At 38.5% G+C, this 16,242-nt stretch overlaps 2 protein-coding genes across 2 annotated transcripts; both read right to left on the bottom strand.

The window, feature by feature from the left end:
- Positions 1 to 371: 371 nt before the first annotated feature.
- On the bottom strand, positions 372 to 6,623 carry gpr12 (G protein-coupled receptor 12). Its single transcript, XM_079602064.1, has 2 exons — positions 6,445 to 6,623; positions 372 to 3,782 (listed from the first exon to the last, which is right to left on the bottom strand). Exon 2 carries the CDS (start codon positions 3,768 to 3,770, stop codon positions 2,745 to 2,747), a length of 1,026 nt encoding a protein of 341 aa, XP_079458190.1. The 5' UTR covers positions 3,771 to 3,782; positions 6,445 to 6,623; the 3' UTR covers positions 372 to 2,744.
- Positions 6,624 to 8,615: 1,992 nt separating this feature from the next.
- On the bottom strand, positions 8,616 to 15,833 carry usp12a (ubiquitin specific peptidase 12a). The gene is made up of 9 exons (XM_079601309.1): positions 15,662 to 15,833; positions 13,713 to 13,793; positions 13,407 to 13,620; positions 11,903 to 12,135; positions 11,703 to 11,779; positions 11,528 to 11,611; positions 11,230 to 11,427; positions 10,925 to 11,003; positions 8,616 to 9,415 (listed from the first exon to the last, which is right to left on the bottom strand). Exons 1-9 carry the CDS (start codon positions 15,707 to 15,709, stop codon positions 9,314 to 9,316), a joined length of 1,116 nt encoding a protein of 371 aa, XP_079457435.1. The 5' UTR covers positions 15,710 to 15,833; the 3' UTR covers positions 8,616 to 9,313.
- Between the last annotated feature and the right edge of the window lie 409 nt (positions 15,834 to 16,242).

Raw genomic sequence — 16,242 nt, 5'->3', positions numbered from 1 at the left:
ATTTGTTTATTCAGGTTGAGCTTAGACCAAGAGCAGAGAAAGACACCCACTCCAGCTCAACTTTAAATTACTTTAAGCGCCCCAACTCAGACAGTCACAGCCTAGAGGTTTTTTATACAGGACTGCAGTGTGTTGAGACCTCCATTTATATGTAGTATTCAAGTTAATCTAGAATAATGTGCTTTTAACACATCACAGGGCTATTGCTATAATTTGGATGGTATAGTATCATGAGCCACAATTAAAGTCATGTGACACTCATGCCAGGCGTTATTGTCGTTGTTGACGAGTTTCCGCGCGCCGATTGCTTTGGGCCAGGCCTAGTCAAAGTCCAGGGCCGGTTTTTAGTCCCAGTCCGTCCCTGCATTCAGAAGAGATCGTACAGCGCACCAGATTACAAAATAAAAAAATTGTGTGAGGGGATCAGAGGCTTCCGATGAATTTAGCCAAATAAATTATTCCTAAAAGGTCAGATGTGACCTGCAACAGACCGGTCATCATCTCCATGCTAAGCCCTATTAAAACTCTCATACCTGCTTGCTACCGCTCATGTGCTGTTTCACTGGAATCGTATAGAGGTCACTCAGGCAAAAAAGGTCACAAGGGTGTGTCCGACCCGCAGGCACGATGTAAAGATGGCGCGATGGGAAGACTGGTAGCCACTCTAGCCCATGCAGGTCTATGGGGAATATACATTATTACCCCCAACTACATCATTGTCCCTGGAGAGACAAACATATGCATGCGTTCACACATACACGCACACGCGCGGCCATGCACCGACACTTCACGTTCCTCATACGTATAAACATCTTTAAGTTTCGCAAAAGCAAATGCATACTGCAGAGTAGGTCACGTTGGGTGTACAGAAAGATTTCATTCATAGTTAGATATCGTAAATGACCAGAGACAGAGCACAGTCACTTTCTGGATGAGAGAACACGAGGCAGTGAGATTATGAACATGTTTGCAGGGATTGAGACATCTGTCCAGCTCATGGTTTTTTTTTTTAGTCCCAAATTTACTAATATAATTTAGGCCGTGTTGAAATAAGTACAGTTGTCAGTTGTTCTTAGAATCCACTTGTATTTTCGTGGTGAGTTATTCATGGATGTTTTTTTTCCGGCTAGCTGAGGTGTTGGTTTTGCTTGGGCATGGCTGTTATTGCTGCCAGAATATTGCTATAATTTGATGAAACACTCAGTCCGTAGTTATTGCTCGCTGATGGATTCTGAAACGGATAGTGGCTGGTTGGCATTTGGAGGGCATAAGGTAAAAACAAGGGTGAACAGCTCATAACAGCATGACTCCAGCCTCAGTTGTAATGAAAGTACGATAGATTTTATAATATTCTCCCTCATCTGACATTTGCCAGCTCTGAGAGGCCAGCTGTTCTCTTCATCATAATCTTGTCATGTGGACTGGCTGAGGAAATTCACCAATTTACCAAAAATCATATTGACTGTAAATCTGCTGATGGCTCATTTTAAAGTGGAAGTGTATGAAGGCTGGCATATCATTTAACAGAATAGGATTTATCATGGATGAATCTCATGAAAACTTCTCAATGTCATGTTTCACCCAAAATAATGATTTCAATAATGAATAAAATAATAATAAATAAACTACACACACACAGGCCTACATTTTTGATGAAAGATGACCCAGACAAGCATGCTGAGATTCACTCATGTTGTTTCAACAACACACCCCTCTAATTAATGTATCTCAATGTTGTCGCCAAATCATCCCTTTTTGTTGTTGTTTTTTTACAAATGCAATACATGTAGATTTTAAGCAAAATGCTATGAGCTACCATTGTGCGATAGCTATCCCGCATCCAGTAGTAATTACCAGTTGAACGAGCTCTATTAAAATGAAAAGCAAATCAATAGAAAATACATTCGGTTCAATCCTCCACGTCGCCGCATATAAACAAACCTCTTATTCTCACAGACACTTAATGCACGATTCGTAATCAACAGTTCTTTGAAGTGAGCCTCTATTCACAGGGGGCTGTTTAAATGAATAAACATCATACACTTTCTCCCAGGTCCCGCTCGCTTTCATCCTGCATTTATGGAAGAGGATGCTTGCTGAGATGGTTCGGCTTCCTATCAAAACTAAAATAAAGGCATCGACGGGTACGTTTCTCATTCTGAGATTGTAGTTAGCTCTTCATGGTTTTCTGCTTTGGAGGACATTTTACATTCGGCCCGAGATTTAAATCAAACAGAAGAGAGAGCACGCCTCTCTCTCTCTCTCTCGCTTTCTCTCTCTCTCCAGGTTGGTTTCTTTGGAGGACGCAAGGCGCGGATCACCGAGCGCCTCGTCTATTTTTAGCACACCGTGGTTACTTAACGTTCAGCGCACGTTCTTGAATGCAGCAACAGCAGGACGAGATGAATGAGCTTTGGGATCCAGTCTAGAGGACCGCCTTGTGCTGCCCCTCATCCTTCTCCTCCTCCTCCCTCAAAGCCCGTGCAACAGGGGGCTGCCACTGTGGCCAATCCAAAACAAGCACGAAAAATGCAAAGGCATATATGTACAAGATATTTACATCTGCCTGCCACACAACATCTGTTTCCACCCCTTTTTTTCCTGGGCAGGGTGTGGCAGCTGGTCGGATCAGGATCAGGCAAAGATCGTGTGGCAGTGGTTGTCACATAACAATAGGGGAAGACATAAACGGGTGACGAGCACACGCCCCTTCTTGTACTAGGGGAACCTCTGGCCTGTGCACATCAGACGTCGCTGGGGGTCCGTGCCCGCTGTGCCACGCTGGCAGGGATACACCCACAGCACACCAGCCACAGCGCTTTCTGGATCTCTTGATTTCGGAAGGCGTAAATGACGGGGTTGATGACCGAGTTGTAAGTGGCGGGCACCAGGGTGGCGTATGTGTAGAGTGGCGGGTACGTGTAATCGGCTATGAGCGAGTAGACAGTAAAGGGCATCCAACAAGCGGCGAATGTGCCCAGAATGATCGCCAAGGTGGATACGCCTTTCCGCGTTGTGACATAGTGAGGGCTCGCGGCTAAAAAGTGGTGCTGGAGGGAGATTTGGTGCGCATGTCGCATGACAATTTTACAGATCTGCATGTAAAGCTGTAGCATGAGGCCGAACAGCAGAAGGAAGGACACGGATAGAACGGCTACGTTGTTTTTTGTAAGGGGCCACACCACGCTGCAGCTCTCCTCCTGGCCCAGGCAGTTCACACCAATAACAGGCAGCAAACCTAGACACAACGACACTCCCCATAGAAGCACAAGCATGGTGTATGTGAAGGCAGCCGTTCGCTCAGAGTTATAGGTAAGGGCGTAGTACAACGACAGGTAGCGGTCAATAGTGATAGCCAGCAGGCTGAACACCGATGCGGAGAACGACGCCACCACCAAACCCACAGTCAGAAGCTGTGCCGAGTCAGAGCGAAGCAGGTAAGCGAAGGTAAAGTGCAGGACTAACCCCAAACCGGCCAATAGGTCAGCAAGAGCTAGGCTGCCGATCAGCAAAAACATGGGGGCGCGTAGAGCCGGGTTCTGCCAGATGACCAAAACCACCAGGGCGTTCTCGCAGGCTATGAGAGTGCCGGATGAACACAGCACGATGTCCCACGGGTTTACCAGCAGCTCAGCGGGCGGCCTCGCCGGCAGGACGACCGCGGGTGGGTACGTTCCGACGGTGATGTTCTCTAAGCTCCCCGCGCCGCTGCTGCCCCACGTGGGTTCTTGAGCCAGCCAGCTGGGAGAAACTGACAACTCTTCACTCATTCTGCCTCCCGTCTAAAATAACACACAAACAGAAAAACATAATGAGGAGTATCGCTAGTCTAAAGAAAAGAAAGACAAAACAACAAGTATAATCCTCTATATCTGATCACAAAAAAAGTAATATGTCCACTGTACACTATTAGAAATAAAGGTTCTTTGTTGGCATCCTTTTAACGGCACACAAGATTCATATAGTGGAAAAGGGTTCTTCAGATTATTCAAATGTTCTTCACTCTACGAAAAAATGGTTCTGTTAAGAACTGTTTACTGAAAGGTTCTTTGTGGAACAACTTCTATGGCATTGCTGTGAAAATCAGATTTTGAAGCCTTTATTTTTAAGAGTGTACAGCATCTGCCAGCATTTATTTACCATCATGGTGTTCCAACTAAGCCCGTATGGCTTTCTTTTATATTGCTTGGGAATATTTTGAAGAATGCTGTTAACAAAACAATTTGGTTCCCAATGACTTCCATAGCACCTTTTTTTGTTGTTGTCTATATAATGGAGGTCAATGGGAACCGAAACTGCTTGGTTACCAACATTCTTTAATATATATACATTGTTCCACAGAAGAAAGTCATACATGTTTGGAACGATATGAGGGTAAGTAAATGCTGACAGAATTTTCATTATCCTTTCAAATATTAAATAATATTTACAAAAGAACTACCAGCTGTGGTTGCCAGAACTTTACTGTAAAATAAATAAATAAATAAAATACATTGACAATATTACAAGCATTATGGAATGACATTTTGGTAAATATATTTTGCATTTTCTCACAAAATGTTATTAAATTATGTCATTTTAAAACATCAACATAACAGAGCTTTTTAAATATTGAAATGATTATAAATATAATATTTTATGAATAAATGCAACATAAAACGCTCTGAAAACAAAACTCCTTTATAAATCAAATATAAAAAGCTCAGGTTTGTGAATTCTGGGAATGCCTCTTTTCCTGTTAATTAAAAATATAGAATAGATTTTTTTTACCATAAAATTATACATAAAGCCTTAAGTATAATGTAAATTTTATCAGTAAATTATAAAGTGATTCATACTTTTTACATTTAGTTTTTCAGTATTTTACAGCAAAATTAATATGTAGCACAAAGTAATAAAAGTTACATTTTTTTGTTATTTTTTTTGTTTTGACTCAGTTAAGTTTTATTTACAATTTTATTTATTTTTTACTTTGTGTGCTAGATATTAACCAACTGATGGGTGTTTACTGCATTTGTAGCCTACATTATATTCCCATACATTTTTACAGTGTATAGGCATTCAAGAAAACATCAGAGATTATAACCATCCATTAGCCTATATACAGTGCTATGCATAAGTTTAGACACCCATGCTAAAGTTGCCTAAAAAGAGGAATAAAAAATCATCTTTTGGAAATTTATCTTAATGCCTTAATTTAAAAAATGAGGAAAACTCCAACCTTTAAGGACACCAATTTTCTTTGTGAATTAATAATGTATCGTTAAAAAATAAATGTTCTTCCTTAAAATACAGGGTGCATAAGTTTGGACACCCCTATGTTAAATTCCCATAGAGGCAGGCAGATTTTAATTTTTAAAGGCCAGTTACTTCATGGATCCAGGATACTCTGCATCCTGATAAAGTTCCCTTGGCCTTTGGGATTAAAATAGCCCCACATCATCACACACCCTTCACCATACCTGGAGATTGGCATGGTTTTATTTCAGTTAGCCTAACAGCTGGTTTGATTTGCATTGAAAGATGATCTTATTGAAAGTACCCCATGTCAATCTCCAGGTATGGTGAAGGGTGTGTGATGATGTGGGGCTATTTTAATCCCAAAGGCCAAGGGAACTTTATCAGGATGCAGAGTATCCTGGATCCATGAAGTAACTGGCCTTTAAAAATAAAAATCTGCCTGCCTCTATGGGAATTTAACATAGGGGTGTCCAAACTTATGCACCCTGTATTTTAAGGAAGAACATTTATTTTTTAACGATACATTATTCATTCACAAAGAAAATTGGTGTCCTTAAAGGTTGGAGTTTTCCTCATTTTTTAAATTAAGGCATTAAGATAAATTTCCAAAAGATGATTTTTTATTCCTCTTTTTAGGCAACTTTAGCATGGGTGTCTAAACTTATGCATAGCACTGTAACAGAAACATTAGCCAGTAATAATTATCACAAAAGCCATTGTTCACTTTAATGATGCATTACTTCTCTATAGTGACAGTGTCTTAGTTCTTTTGTTCAGAACAAAGAATCAAATTAAGATAAATGAAAGATTTTGCTTAGTGGTTAAGTAGGAACTGGCTATTATTGAGATACTTTTGAATCATACCCTAGCCTAGTACAATGGTGAAAAATCAAAAATGAAGGGAGGGCCCTATTGAGTGCTGATATTAAATAAAGGCGGGTTCCAATTCTTATAAAAGCACTCCAGCATCAGCATCCTTTTATCTATCACATTCACATATGGACTCTCAAAGAACATCTAAACTCCAGGAGCTGGATGCAACCATTGCTTCCCCTGAGTCCCTTTAGCTATATAAGAACGCTTCAGCTCTTGCTCAGTAAAAAAATAATTTAGTCTCTGTGCTGTAAAATGCAAAGCAATACAAGCAGAATGATTTCAAATACACCCGGTCTCCATTCATTCCCCATATGGAGGCTTCCCTACCTTGTCTTTTAGAGGAGAGGCGCTTGTTTAGATGTGTTTGCGTCCTTCTTGTCTTTCCATTGTATTAAATGGCAGCGCTGTTTGCAGGTGCAGCGCCGCGCGGACGGATGGATGGAGGGATCGGGATGCCGGACCGGAGAATCTTCACTGCCAGCAGGAATAGCGGCTCTTCGGCGTCTGCACGAGCATCGCCACCGACTGCGGCTGTGCGAGACTGGGAGGGGTGAGCTTTCCTTCTCAGCCCAGAAGGTCCCGTCACCTGTGCAATCTGCTGCTCGGAAACTAAAGGATGCCACTGTGTGTTGTAAACGGCATTTTCGTGAGCAGTGAGCACATAGCAGAGGCCTATAAACGTTTTTTTTTATTTTTTTTATAAAATACGTCATTTTTTATTGTTTCTAAATTCGTTATCCACTAGAACGCATTTTTGGCCAGTACTCGGCACTTAGTTTGCATGATTTTTAATCACAACACTTTTTCTTTTGTCAGATCAACTGATATCATTTATGTGGTTCAGATAACACAATATTTTAAGTTTCTGTTGATTAAAACCAATCTCATTGTATTAACTTAAATGTTTAATTTCAACGAACTTACTTTTTTTAAAAAGTTAAACCAACAATATTTTTTACAGCGAGTATTTTGGATTTATTCTCCTTCTTATATAGAGATGGACATAATATTATATTTAAAAATACTTTATTTGTACTAAATATTATATTTTATATTTTTTTAAAATTGTCCCGTGTTATACATCATACCAATCATCATAACATTATCCAAATAAAGTATTCCATTATAATAATTTAAAAAAACTCAAAAAGAACACAAGATATGAACTCTCTTTTGAGAGTTCAAAGGTGTCTTCTCTTTTTAATTACTCTGGCCTGGTTTCACAGACAGGGTTTAGATTACGCCAGGATTAGACCTTTGTTCAATTAGGACATTTAAGTAGCCTATAGCTTTTATAAACATGCCTTAGAAAAAAACATTACTGATGTGCATCTTGAGACAAAACAATGGCACTGACATATTTTAAGATATGCCAGTGCAAGTTGCTTTCAGTTTAAACATCTCAAACATGCATTTTAATCTGGAACTGATTAACCCTTGTCTGTGAAACAATGGGTTTATCTTATATTTTGTTAGGTTTTTCAGTTTAGGGAATGCACATGTTAATTATTGAAAACTATATATTTGTAGAAATATTAGCATTAAATTATCTTTCTGTAAAACACATAATGCCATGACTTTGAGCAAAAGACTACTGGCTAAATAAAATGTAAAACTCAACCCTGTAACTTTTTTGAACACTGACAAATCCAAACACATGCATTGCAATGTTTGGATTTAGCTTGTGATGGCAAAATGCAATATGTTACCATTGTTTGTCTGATATAATGTTTCCAACCTTAATTCGCTTTAAAAAAATAATCGTTTCAAAATGGTAAAGGCACCTATTTCGACCGACCCAGAAGGTATTACAACGTGTCTCTGTAGGATCACCTAGGATGAGACCCATTTATCTAGCATCATCTGACATTCAGACTGCATCTTTCTGGAAAGATGCACATTGTGTTGCTCCCCTGTGAGAGCTATTCTCGGCGCGTGCTATTAACAGCATGCTCATCTGTGTCACCCACTTCCCCCACTATCTTCCCTCTCTCCTCCATTCTCTAACCCCGCGCAGCCTTCGTCCCCATGCCTCTTGTTTTCAGTCTGTGCTATTTCAGACAGGCTCACACCTCCTCATAGCCTAAGCTGCACAGTCAGTGACAATGCCTGATAAAATCCTTCACAGACCGAAATAGGCTCGGTGTGGGCCTCAAAAGAATTGCTGTTAAGCGCTAATAAATATATGTAATGCTTTATACAAATTTGAAAGAATCAAGCATCAACCTCATTTTAAGCATAGCAAATGGACCGAATAATTGCAAAACAACACACAGCCTTTCGAGCTAGAATGAGAGCAGAAGAGCGGTCGGTTTAAAAGTAAAGATGCTGTGCAGTTCTCCATCTTGCAGTAATCTGGACCGGCCACTGAGGGGCCACAGTGACCAAGAATGAGTCATCAGCACTGGGCAAGCCTTGGTTGTATGTACCAGGGGTCCAATCAAATCGCAGCAGGCTGGTAATAGCTGGTATTTACATGCTTACATGCATACATCCTATCTTGGTGTATACACTTTTATTTCTTTTTCTTTAAAACAGAAAATGATAATTTCACAACAGGCCGTCTCAAGCAAACCCTCACATTAACCTTCCAACATCTACAAAACTGTATCAAAAGTGCACCATAGTGTTATACATCTTTTCTGGTTCTATTCTCATTTTTTTGGCTATATCAGTAATATTATTATAATTCTCATAATATTTATACAAATATCACTCTGTACAAGGTAGAAATACATAACCCGAAATGCCCCGTATCCGGAGCTTTTAGACCCTCCCCGCCATTATAATAAACACACCCGCTTTCCCCATGCACAAGTCTTCAGCCTCCTCACAGCCACAGGAATCAAAAGGTCGCAGCATGAAAGTCGAACGCAAATCCCCGTCATATCATACAGTCGGTTACATTAAACATTCTCTCCACGGTAAAGGACTGAACACGAGTGATGAAACGCTCCCACAACGTAAATACAACTGACAAACAACGTTCAAAAGGCCTTGCGACTGCATGGCGTCCAGCGTTACGGCTGCGCGGAGACTGGCGAGGAAGGGGTTGGACGGGAGGGGTGGGGTGTGTGTGTGTGTGTGTGTGTGTGTGTGTGTGTGTGTGTGTGTGTGTGTGATGCAGCAGCAGGGGTCTGCATACAGGCACGCCTGCTGCACAGGTGTCCGTATGGGGACGCCGCTCTGGCCTCTCTCAGTCTCTGGACTGGTAAAACAGGATGTACCCGGACTCAGAGTTCTTGGAAATTTCAGAGGTTAATCCGTAGAATTCTTCAATTGCCTGGGCATCGATTTTCTAAAGGGAGAAACAAAACATTTTTTTTTTTAACAAATGCAGGAAGATCATTTTACAATGATCAAGATTGAACACGGTGGAAGCCATTTGAATGGGAGTTGAGGCCTAGGAGCAGTGATGGCCTTGACTGGTATATTTTGATATGTGGACTGCTTCAATACTTTTTGTATTTTCTGACAGACAAACTACACGTCTTAACTGTTTACAACTGAGTAAAATGCTTTGTTAGAACCAAAACACTGGCTTTTGTGAAGGATGATTGATTATATGTGTATAGATCATTTGTTGGGGACTTTTAATCCATTATATCTATGGATAATATTATTTGTTGTATGTATATAAATATTGATGTTGTATATTGTTTGAGGTGATTTAGATTTTTTGTTGAACCTTTGTAAACCTGCTGAAACATGCTTGTTGTATATGCAGCAATGTATTAGTGTTTGATGGTTTTTCATATTTGCAATTCATGTCAATGTTGTTGTTAATTTTTGTATAGTAATAACCACACCTTGATCCACATGTTGAGCACCTCAAATAAAAGCAACAAATGGAACTTAGCGCATTCTAATCGATACCCCACAGTGACTTTGCTATTTAACCAATTCTCATGAAATTTTATTACACATAGCTTTGAACTTTTCAAAAACATTTGTATAACATAAAAAAAAAGATTTTTAAAGATTGCACTCCCAAAGAGCAATTTATAGCTTATTAAATATTTTAGACCCAAGTATAACTATATACTTTCACTATAAAACTCTGATTTGATTTACTTCACATTATTTTTAATGATTATTATTATTATTTTTTAGATATATAAGATAACAAATAAACATATCAATGTTTATACACATATATATATATATTAGTGCTGTCTATCGCGATTAATCTATTATAATATACAAGTTTGTTTATATAATATACGTGTATACATATATACACAGTATATATATATATATATATATATATATACATACATATATATATATAAACATATTATACATATTTATTTTAGAATTAATTAATCGATCAGACAGCACTAGTGTATGTTTGTCTGTGTATATACATATGTGTGTGTATATATACACACAGACACACACATAGTATATATACACCCATATATAAACAAAAACTTGTATGCTAGAGGCTAGTGATTTGTCAGCAAACACAGACACTATAAAATATCTATATGGTTTGATTTACTTTTAACATTATTTTATTATTTATTTATTAAAGATTATTTTTTATTATCTAAGATTATAACTAAAAATGTATCATATATTTATAGTCACTATAAAAACTCTAGAATTAATTATTAGAATTAATTAATTTTTTTAATTATTTTATTCATTCAATTTTAAAATATATTTTAATTTGCCAGTCCTGCAAATCATCCACATAAAATTCCCTAATATTTACAGGTTTTAACTATATTTTCTTTAACTGTGGGAACCCTAAATCTCAGTGAAAGACTGGTGCTTTTAGTCATGACGGATGGCAGCTTACCTCTACGATGTCGTCATCAAACAGTAGCCAGAAATCATGACTCTTTACAATTGCGATGTAGTGTCCTCGGTTTGGACCACTGTAAAAGCACACATACATAAAAAAAATATAAGCTACAGATCAAGGAAGCAAATCAAGACAGTTCTCCTTTTTTGCAAGGACAATTTTCAAAAAGCTTACATGAAGAGATTCTGTTCACATAAGCAAGTATTGTGAAATCAGTCAACATAGGAGGAAGAAAATTGATAAAGGTTTGAAAGTCCATTCTGGCTTCCTGGTTTCCATCAAAACCTGTACCGACTCACCTGCCACAATGCACCACCACAGCGACCAGGTCGTAAAGCCTCTCGGGATTGGTGGCATCGCCAGAGGTGTTAAAGAGGCGGAGCTCCAGAGGGAAGACCACGCGGTAGCTTAGCTTAGTGTAGCGCTGCAGCTGCTCCATGTATTTAAATCTCTTCAAGTGCAAGGCGAGGATCATGGGAAGTTTCTTAACCCGCATTCTAGAGTCAAACACAGACAGATATTCATGTATCCAGTATATTCACTACATCTATAGTAAAGAAATCAGGAAGCAGCTGACAGAAATTAATGTGTGCTCACCTTTTGTGTGCCTCCTGTTTACTTCTGCATTCCTCACAGTAATATTTATACTCACTGCACAAGGTCTCTGTATTACTGAAACCTCTATAAAGGGCCAGTAAGAAAAAGAATAGCTTATTAAAATGGATGCATATTCATGTTTGCATTAGGTTTAAGTGCGAGTGTGCTTTCGGACCTGAGACAGTGTGTGATCGAAGTGTTCTGCTCCACGTCCACTGACAAATCCAAGAAATCCTCATCTTTGCTGCTTATCTGTGAGAGAGCAAAGTCCAAAGACCCACCTCAGATCAAAGCACAGCCAATCACAATCAGCAGAATTATCAGGATCCTGTCTAATTGGACGGTATCCAGTTAAGTTACGTGAGGTGCAATTACCGTCTCGCAGGTGAGGCATCGTGTCTCGTTGGTCAGCGTGCCCTGGAAGATCTCATGAACCCAGGTGGAGGAGGGCGGGGTGCTGTTATTGTTCTGTGAGTCGAGTGTGCCATTGGCCAGTTTGCCATTCTGCTTGTCTTGCTTGCGCTCTTCTTGTAGCAGGTCTGCTATAGTGTTCAGCAGGTAGTTGAGGAACTCATGTGCATCTTGTTGCATGTAGTTATCAAACAGTTCTGTGTGGTGACAGGGAGAAAGAATGCTGCATAAAATGGCACAAGGAGTCGTGTTTTTGGCCCCGTTTACACCTGGTATTAAGATGCGTTTTAGTCGATTGGATCACAAGTGGATCACTTGCGGCTTTCAGAGCAGAAACGTATATTTTTCTGTCGTCTTCGGTGCATTCATATGTAAATGATGCAAGCTTATTTTGTCCATTAGATCGAAAGATCTGAAGAAACCATACATTTACCCACCCATAGTCCCTCCCCTCAAAGAAATCAGGACAGAAGTGGTTGAAAGTGAACAAAAGAGACAGATTAAAATACCAGGTGTAAAAGGGAATGTGTCTACCTCGTCTATTTGTGATCTAATCGACCAAAATGCATCTTACTATCAGGTGTAAATGGGCCCTTTAAGAATCAAATGTGTCAAAACCACTTAAAATGTACATTTCTAATTTAATTCGCTTCATCTGGATTAGTGGTCTTCAAAACTTCAAGTCAAAAATATCTTAATTATAAGTCATGTGCAAATCAATGACCAGAAATATCGAGTTGTAACGTTGAATGTGGGTGTCCACAAAAAAAGACGGCTCCGAAATAGATGGTTTTGCGATATTACAATTACATTGCTGTATTTCAAAAATATGAAAGTTATATGGTAACATTTACAATAAGGTTCCATTTGTTAACATGAATCAAAAATTATTCTAAAACATTTACCAGTAGTTTATTCAAATTAAAAGTTGGATGATGATCTATAAATGTTATTTAATGGACCTGAGCTGACATGAACTAACAATTGTATTTTTATTAACCACCATTAACAAAAGTTAATTAATACTGTAACAATTGAATTGCTCCTTGTTAGTTAATGCATTAACTAACATTAACTAATGGGACCTTATTGTAAATTGTTACCGTTTTGTGTAAGACAGAGCATATATATAACAATTTTATTGTAAATGCCTCATCATTCATGGTTTGCTATATGCATATTCTTTATTTGTTAGATACAATGCAAAAAATGTGCACAATTCAAATGTGCATAATATATATGTTATATATATTAGGTTAAAGGTGATGCAGCTGTACTGCAAAAAGTTATTGCTGTTGTTCATTGTTGCTGGTTTTGCTTATTTTGTTTACGAAAGCATCATAAGAACAACTTCATGTGCTGTACCGCTTTAATGTTTCTGACCTAGAACAAGCATCCATACTGAAACCAAGAAGTAACTGAGAACATTAAACTGAATTTTAATACAATCCCTTCCTGCTCGTCTTACCATTCTCTTTCCGTAGTCGTGTAATGAACTTCTTCGGGGGTATCACGCCAACTTTCCTCTTCTGGTTGGCTATACTGTGGAACAGGTCGGCCAGGCAGGTGAGCAGGTTCTCCTTGCGGCGCGGCTGGCTCCTGTACGCGAGGATCTTCTCCCGGAACGGCCGGCAGAAGTACAGAGCCTGGAGTACAGAGTTACAGTAGCAGGTGTTTCCAAACTGTGGATCGAAACACACAGAACACACACACTGAAACCAGAGCATGACGATAAACATGGAATGGTAGACAGCAGGGAAACGCCTTTGCTTACGTTGACCAATCCGAAGTAATGCTCGTTGACAGGGAACTGCTCCGAGCCAATCTCTTTCTCCAAAGCGGAGGCATTGGCGCCCTGAAACAGAACAGGTGAACAGTTGTTCAGGTTTTTACACCTGCTTACCATTGGATAGAGAATCCCTTACAAAAATAGTTTTTACCACATTTCTATTAGGGATCCACTGATATGAACATTTTGGCTGATACCGTTAACCGATAATTCTTTATATTTGAAAGCCGATAACCGATATATTGGCCGATAAACCTAAATCCAAATTTTTGTATGATTGTTTGAAAGCCTGATTACAAAAACAAAAGTCTCAACATTAAAAGTCACCCAAGCACTTCAACATAAATTAAACATATACAGTATAGTATAGTTAGTAGCCCTAGTTTGGACCATTAATTTGAAAATTAATTTGACACCTATGGTCCAACTTTCTTTATCAAATAAAAACGATTGTCTTACAAATAAATTAAATAATGCTTAAATAATGCAAACAAGTAATTGGACAACATTACTTGCATACAAAGAATCAAAATGCATGTGCCATCCTGGATAAATAAATTGGAATAGCCTCTGCACGGACAATAATGAAGTGATTTTAATTAAACCATATTGTTGATGAAAATATGAGAAAAAGAAAAGTGCTAGTTATTAATAATGCATCAATGTTTTTGAAAAAGAAACTAAATCTAAAATTAAGCCTATTTGACAGACTTGCATTGCACATGTTGCACTTAACTGTATTTTCCCGTTTGAATTGATTCCAATCATATTTTAAGAAATTCAAATCCATTATGGCAAACAGTGCATCTGAAGTCTCAGCTGAATGAAAGAATCATTAAAAGGAGCATTAAAAATGCACGTATATCGGCCGATACCGTTATGATGGCCGATATACTGTGCATCCTTAGTTTCTACAATAAAACTATGGTAAGTTTATATTACACACCACTTTCTTAAATAAAAAGACTAGAAAATGTGTTTAGAAGGAGATACTATTAAACCTATTGTGTTTAATTGTAGTAACTGATATTGTGGCAGGAACTATATTCACCATGGAAAATTTCAGAAGACGTTTCATGTGATTCATGTGAGACGCTTTTGGTCAGATTGCAACATCCATTGATTGAGAATTAATGTTATAAAATCGCAATACCACAAAAAAAACACGTAAATGTGAACATAAAACAGCCCTATTAAAAATAATATATACAGCACGTTTTAATAGGTACAACTACATTAGCAGTTATTAGCATTTCACTGCCGTCGTTTTTACATGTAAAAACGTCAAATGCCATGGAAAAAATGGAATTAACAATCAAAACGCAGATAAAGCAAATAAGATATGGAGGCACATATTGGGTAGGGAGAAGCAGAGAGGGGATGGGACCATGAAATCACGATGTGACCGACCTGGCAACAGCTTAGCACTGAAGCACAGGTACATTGAACGCATTTTACATCATCATGATGCTCACGTTTGCAACACAATGCTTATCTGAATGCCTGTACTAATTTATTACACATAAATAACAACCGGAGATTATTTAGATGTCACTGTCTCGCGCTTATTAAGCACATCTCGCGAGTCGCGATCATAACCCGTGCTGAATGACACTTCAGCTCAGCAGTTAGCAGAGCTCTGCTTTGCTGCCTTCAGCATATCCTATAAGGACGGGCGAATTTAAAAGCTTACCGTTGTTTTACAAAGACAACACGGTCGTTTCGCATATCTACCCAATTACAGAAATAATTTAGGCCCAAGTCAAAATTCATAGCAGGCACCACAGACGGAAAAAGACAGCTCGCAACTGCAGCAGAGGAAAACTGGCAACCCAAGGAGTCAGATTGACAGAACTAATGCAGCACGCGACCGATTACAACATCACGCGCGTACTGATGTACAATTATCCGTGACTGAAGTGATATTTACTTACCATGGTACAAAAAGAGGCAAATTTGGAAACTGTCATTAGGATTTCCATTCGCCCAGCGCCATCTTCCACCCAATCACCGCGCGGAGGCGAAAAGGAGTCCCCGTGAGGACAGACTGCGCTCCTGCCAGAGGGAACTGCGCGGGGTCTTAGTGTCCCAGCGCCTGATTAAGTTATTATTCAAATCATATTGACATTAATAAACAGTGGCATAAAGAGAATAAAATAAAACATAATATAAAAATACAAAATTAGATAATACATGCCAGAAATAAAAAAATAACAACAAGTGCAATATACAATAGAAAAATAAAACACATTAATGAACACTTAAAGACATGTATGTACATTATGCTGTTTATTTGATAGTGTATTCAATTCAGCAGAGAGCTTGTGCGGTGATATGTTTTTAAAAAAAAATCAGGATTTGTTTTAATTTATTAAATTTTTTATAAAATATTTTTTCCCATTAACTTAACCCAGTTAATGCATTTTATTTAAAAACAAGTCAATTAAATCTACACTTACAGAGCGTGTCGACTGTTGTTTTTTGTGTTAATGTTTATGTCAGGTTCATAGACTGA

Source organism: Phoxinus phoxinus (genome assembly GCF_949152265.1).
Source record: "Phoxinus phoxinus genome assembly, chromosome: 24".
NCBI classification, from domain to species: Eukaryota; Metazoa; Chordata; class Actinopteri; order Cypriniformes; family Leuciscidae; genus Phoxinus; species Phoxinus phoxinus.
This window is presented reverse-complemented; position numbering and strand designations above follow the sequence as displayed.